This window comes from Primulina eburnea, chromosome 15 (genome assembly GCF_022965805.1).
Source record: "Primulina eburnea isolate SZY01 chromosome 15, ASM2296580v1, whole genome shotgun sequence".
NCBI lineage: Eukaryota > Viridiplantae > Streptophyta > Magnoliopsida > Lamiales > Gesneriaceae > Primulina > Primulina eburnea.
Window position 1 is genome coordinate 31,349,391 of NC_133115.1, and position 6,452 is coordinate 31,355,842.

General features: G+C 35.3%; 1 protein-coding gene across 1 annotated transcript; it reads right to left on the reverse strand.

The window, feature by feature from the left end:
* Positions 1-214: 214 nt before the first annotated feature.
* LOC140813947 (uncharacterized) lies at positions 215-6,108 on the reverse strand. Its single transcript, XM_073172772.1, has 14 exons — positions 5,616-6,108; positions 4,788-4,846; positions 4,495-4,603; positions 4,294-4,403; positions 4,151-4,219; positions 3,247-3,807; positions 2,352-2,887; positions 2,190-2,254; positions 1,722-1,801; positions 1,503-1,607; positions 1,285-1,424; positions 1,050-1,178; positions 701-853; positions 215-617 (listed from the first exon to the last, which is right to left on the reverse strand). Exons 1-14 carry the CDS (start codon positions 5,782-5,784, stop codon positions 443-445), a joined length of 2,460 nt encoding a protein of 819 aa, XP_073028873.1. The 5' UTR covers positions 5,785-6,108; the 3' UTR covers positions 215-442.
* Positions 6,109-6,452: the final 344 nt, after the last annotated feature.

The following is a 6,452-nucleotide window of genomic DNA, read 5'->3' on the forward strand; positions in this document are numbered from 1 at the left end:
ACACCTGTACATTTTTTATATGAAATAATTAGTTTATCATTTTATCTAAAAAAAAACAATATCAGTGTTTGTAGATGATCCAAATATGTATTCTCTGTTGCCTAAGTGTCAGTTATAACTCAATTGTGCATTGGTTTAAACAAAAAAATTGGTGTTACAACACAATTTAACATACCAATGCAGATGCTCTAAACACAATCCACGCTCGCATATCCGTTTACTCAGATCCAAAATTTATATATCAAAAAGCGATTTTTGATAAGATCAAATGTGAGCACAGTACTTCCAAAATTCACAAATTTTCACCCTATTGAAACATTTTCTGAGTTCCATATAAAAATATACACCTATTCTTCTCATGTTTATTGTTGTATAACCTCACCTTGTGTAGCTACGGAAAATGAAATTCATACTCGGTGCATGTAAAGCTGATATACAACTACTATAGAGTTGCAAACGGTGTCGAACTTCCACGTATTTGCTCGACTCCGGTGATTGAATTTTGTCGAGCTAATCCGTAGCTCCCACCAGAAGATCTTTCGTTATCACAGTTCATAACAGATACTTTCGAAAAGAGGAACAGGAACGAAGACGTATAGATGGATATATGCCACAGGCTGCATGACGATTTGAACCAAACTTGAGATATTCGAAAAGAGAAAGAAAAGAAAGATTTTGGTTTGGAATAAGTATTGTATACCTGTGCCAAATCCAGTAACTTTCTGTGCTCTCCATTTTCCAGCTTATCCCAGCCATTGCTAATGCAGCGAAACCAGCAAGAATGAATCCCCAGCGAAAGCGTTTTATAATCGTCTTGATGATGTTACGGATCCAACTCTTTACAGTTTCCCATCTGTATTTAAATTATCAGAGAAGGATAAATTTATTACATGATGATCGTTAATATTGGTAGTTGTACTAACATTAATCATATAGTATGTATCATAGACTTTTAATGAAAGATCCAGCAGATGGGAGGTGGCTGACAATGATCTCACACTTTTCACGCACCTACCATAAAATTTTTTGCAGCAAGATGATTTACATACCCGTGAAGGAGATTTATATTAAACTCTGTTGAGGAGAATAGTGACCGATAACGAGTGCAGAGCTCGATTAGCAACCCAACAAGAAGACCAAGCGCTCCAATGGCTATTACAAGAGCTATGTTTGAAGATCTGAATAAAGCCCACTTTCCAATCAAATGAGATGATGCAATTCTATTGAACGAACAAACCAGATACTACATGTAGTATACGCATATTGTATTGACGGACAAATTACCTCGTTGGACCAGTTTCAGCCATGAGAGCTGTTAGAATTGCAACGACTGTGTGTATTGTCCTTTTCGAAACTTCACTGATAGTGGATAAGTAGACAAACGTACTAACAACAGCCATGAAAGAAAGCCAGAAGTCCAAGAACTGGAAGAAGCATGCAACCAAGGTCAAGCCATAGATGAGGAAACCTGATAAAACTCGAGACCTATAATAAATTAATACCTGCAAGACGTGAAAAGATAGCACACACCATGTCCCTACATCACATGCATGATACAGAGCACTTGAGATTCCACTTGACATGAAAAGAACCCATTCTGCAAATGCCTAGAGAAAACCGACTTTGAAATGCAGATAAAGCGATGGCTGGGATAAGCTGGAAAACTTGAGTGCTAATATTTCTTTTTTTTTTAACCTTAACGAATTTTTAAGGCTGAATACCTTATTTCGGAGGGACCAATAGGCTGGGAGCATAGCAGCAGCATTGGATGCTATTAGGAAAATTGATTGTCGAATGTGACCTACACAAGATTTCATGGTAACGCTCAAAAGCACAAGAGTAAAAAAATGACAATTCCAGAGGATGGTTGTAGCCCCACAAGTAGAGGTGGATTTAGGCGCGAATAAGGGGAGCAATCGCCCTCTCGGACTAGAAAACTTTTGAATTTAATGTATAATTTTTCTAAAATTAGAAATTTTGCTTCCACAAGTCCATTAAAGGGCCAGACCTCCTCCGAATTCCTGAATATACCCTAAAAATGCTACCCTCCTTTCGTTATGCAAGTGTGGTTCTTGGTATTTATTAGCAGGCTAGAATTCTGGCCCATGTAAAACAAGGAAATAGGTGGCTAGAAGCAAAAAAAGAAGTAAGAAGCATTTTTTAAGATTTATATAAGCAAATAAACCAACCTTGATGAGATACAAGTTCTATACTACAGTCAAAGCCTCCGTGGTTCCGATCACAAGCACAATAGCTGATTCCAAGGCACAAAAACAGAAGATAAACAAATTAGAGAAAGTTTAGCTATTTTTATTCAACTCAATAAATTTCAGAAGATAACACATTCAAACCTGTAAAGAGTCAGCCCACTAGTATCTAAAACAGATTGACACGTTCCGTGAGAAGAGCACTTCCGAGGACACCTCTCTAATGATAAGGAGATAATAGTTTGACTTGCGGAACCATAAGGAGAACTCAGTCGCCTCAACCCAAAACTCCAGGTTCCGCCTCTGACTAATAACATGTAAAAACTAATTTTGTCGTCATCCGAGTCATACAATTTGAAAAACATTGAACCATTGCTGTTGTTTGTGGAGTTTGCATAGAAGTAATCCCAATCCTTCAGAGACGGCAACCCTCCATATCTTGCGTATATCTCATAACTTATCTTCACATCAGATGCAATGTGCACGTGGATACTTCCTCCAGCAGCAGCAGATGGAATATCCAGGAGGAAAAAGGTCCAAAAATTGTTGGTATTTTCGCCATTAGAAAAGTTGCCCAAGAGAGGTTCAAGAGGAAAATTAGTAGAATCTGGAGACATTTTTTGATTTAATGGCACATAATAGGATTCAAAAGGGATAGATGGATTTTTCCGAAGTACCGCCTGCAGAAAAATGATTCTCAGCAAGCTAAAAAAAGCTCAAATTTCTCAAAGATAAATGAACCTGATGTCAAAGCTAGACTACGTAGACTACTTTCGAATATTATAATATGCACTAGAATAAGTTATGAATATCAAAAGGAAAAAATCCCCGTCCCATAAGCCCAAAGTTTAGATCCAACAATAAACTTTAAGGAACTGAGTTCAAAGAGCAAATCTCACTTGTCCATTAAGTTTAAGGGCGTAAATCTTGGAGGATTGATGTACTGAATCTCAGTTATTAATATATCCTATACAATGAACAAACTACTCAATGTTGATCATAAAGAACTTCACTGAGTAACAGAAACTTGAAATTCTACCTGAAGAACATATCTATCAAATGTGCAGTTCAATCCAGCCTTGTTTTCAGGACATTGAAAAACTTGCAAATCCAATAAATAGCACAATTTCAAGCTATTTTTCTGCATTCCCTCACTTTTATTTGAGACGTCTATGGGTTGAATGATAATGTACCAACTGCCAGCTTTTGGACGGCTTATTACCAAAGGGGATTTACTGATGTCACCCGAAAAATCAAAAGCAGTTTTGAGCGGCATTGAGTTGAGTCTAACATAACACATCAAACCACTGCTATCGGTGACATTTGATGCTGTAATAATTAGCTCCTCGGTGAATCCTACCAAATCCAGAGAATAGACTTTCGATCCATCATCTTCATGACAAACTACACCATTGGGATTTCTGCAGGAAATAACATTTTTGGCTATCCCACCAAAAGTTAAACTGCTGGTTGTATTATAGTTTTCTTCACAAGAAAGTGAATTAATGGTTTGGTTGCAGAACTGGCCAACCACCATTGAAGTTGTGCATCCTTCCACAGTAATATTGGCTCCGAAGGAGTATCCTGAACCTCGATTAATCTGTTAATATAGAATGAACGTCAGAAGATAAGAGAGCATTGTAAGTGAGTTATGTCAAAATTAGCGCATATGGAATTTCAAAATGTTTAGCATTAATGAGCTCTTCTATAATTATGATTTCAAGAAATTATATGTAAGGTCGCATTCGCCACTATACTCCAGTTATCACAATACAATTTTTAATTATTTATATTATGTAGGAGCTCAAACAACACATTTTCTATCATAGTGCCACATAGGCAGCCACACATGATAGAAGGGGTAAGTGTTACTCCTGCAACATAATTAGTAACAAATTCTATCATTTACAAATAACATTGTTAGAAGCAATTAGAGAAAGTACCATTTTAGACTGTGTCCTCACTGGTCCTATGCCGTTAAATAGCCCGAAATACCACGTTCCTGAAGAAATCTGTACAGAAACTTAGTTCATGTTCGGAATTGTCTAGTCTAGGCATCTGCTGCATAAAAGGTTTCCAAACAAACCTGCTCATTTGTCACTATCAACTGTATATTCTTCTGCATTGGATAGCAGTTCTCAAAATTTTGAAGGCTTTGATTCCCAACAAAAGAATTATTTGAAATGTAATCTATAACTGCAATATGAATAACTTATTTAAGTAATATCCTAAAAAATTTCATCACAGAGAGAACAAAATTTGGACGACATGCCACCAAACAGTTTACCTAGGCTGGTTAGAGTTGTATTATAAACATCAGGAAGAGGAGGACTCCCTTCACGAAAGCATAACATGGGCATAGAGCTTGCGGTCGCATTTTTTATTTCACTGAGATCCTGTTAAAACCACACATCCACATTAAAAATGTGAAAGTGTCTTAAACATCGCACGATGACTTGTGTAAATATTAAGTAGAACAATTAAGTACCAAGAAAAAGGACACGAAGATTGAAAATATTTTTTATTCTATAGGTCTACTGATAAGTGATAAGTAATCAGCACGCCTGTACAAAGACTTACAAGGTCTACATCTGATTCCAAAGCCAGAGACATTGAAGAAAACCGCGGTGGCAATTCAACTGCAATGAGGCACACGGACATCAAAACTCTAAGTTATCGCACGAATAAACGTCACACTATCTAAACACTTATGTTAATGCTTATAAACAAAAAAAAAATATTCTTTTAAAAATCAAAAGGATTTAATTAAGTTCTGCCAGGCCAAGATTTAGATTATCCGGAATAACATCTTCAAACTGTAACTTTTTTTAGTCCCCACCACCAAACATGACAATCCAAAATGCTCATGAACAACAAGGTATTGAAAAAGGATCAATGAGACCAACATTCCAGTAATAAAATATCGGAGTCGAACTCAACATCGAACATCAACACATTTTTTTTGAGTATTTTGAACTCGACCCTCAAGCTAACAACTTTTAAGCTCTGGAAATACATTAACTCGTGAGAACAATTAAAAAAAAAAATTATAGAGCAATAATTTATCTAGATTATAGCTCAATTGACCAATACAAATCAGATGCATTCCCCAAAAAAAACATTAAAAGAAATTCAATACAGCTATATAACACACCAAGCGTCACAACTAAAAATTCTTCAAAATACTAAAACCATACAGAAGAGCGAATTAAACCCAAACGATCAAGAATTTAAACCATCAAAACACACACACACACACATGTGTATATATATATATATATACACATATATTAAAAGAACACCAAGAACACAAGTTTAAATTATGCTCAAGATCATTCATAATTCACAAAGAATCATAAAAAAAAAGGGAAAAAAGAAACAAGAAAAGCAAAATTGAAGTAAATTTACCTCTTAAATAACGCCAGTCATATGGTTTGAGGAAAGTTTGTGCATACGCGAAGCTCGAAATAGTGTAAGTATTGACCTGACCACTTTCTTGAGAATTGCACATATGCAAACATCCAATAAATGCCAGACATATATTCAGAAAAGATTGAGCCAGGATCCAATTTACCATCTTCGACAATTTTATTCTGTTTCCACTTTAAACAATCAAAGATTCATGAAGGTACAAATATAATCTGAACAATTACTAATTAAAAAATAAATAAAATGCATTGAAAATAACAAATATATGAATATGTTTGTATATATATATATAAAGAAAAAGGGTGTTTTGGTGATGAATAAACTTATGACAATCAGGGATCAGAATCTGGCGAATTTTCTATGTTATTTTCTGGATTTTGGGTCCTGACTGGTTGACTGATGTTTATGTACTTGAACAAGAACGAAGAGGAGCGTAAAGGTCACGCGCATATTTTAATGACTCGATCTTTGCTTTTGTACATAAATCCTTTATTACATACACGCACATGATTATATTATAGTCGGGCTATAATAATGTAACGGAAAGTCCCCAACCGTCATTTTTTTTTATGTTCAGTTCCTAAGTACTTTTTTAGTACCACATTTTCACATGAAGTGTACCACATTTCCACATGAAGTATACCACATTTTGTATGACATAATACCATAATTTTGTGGGTAGGGAGTGAAGCCAAAGAATTTTTTTGATTGGGGATTTTTCAATAACTTCCCCATAATGTAATACTGTTTTTAATATTTTTGTAGTTTAGTACTTTGTTACGTAATCATTGACTTAATTGTACATCATCAAAAAAT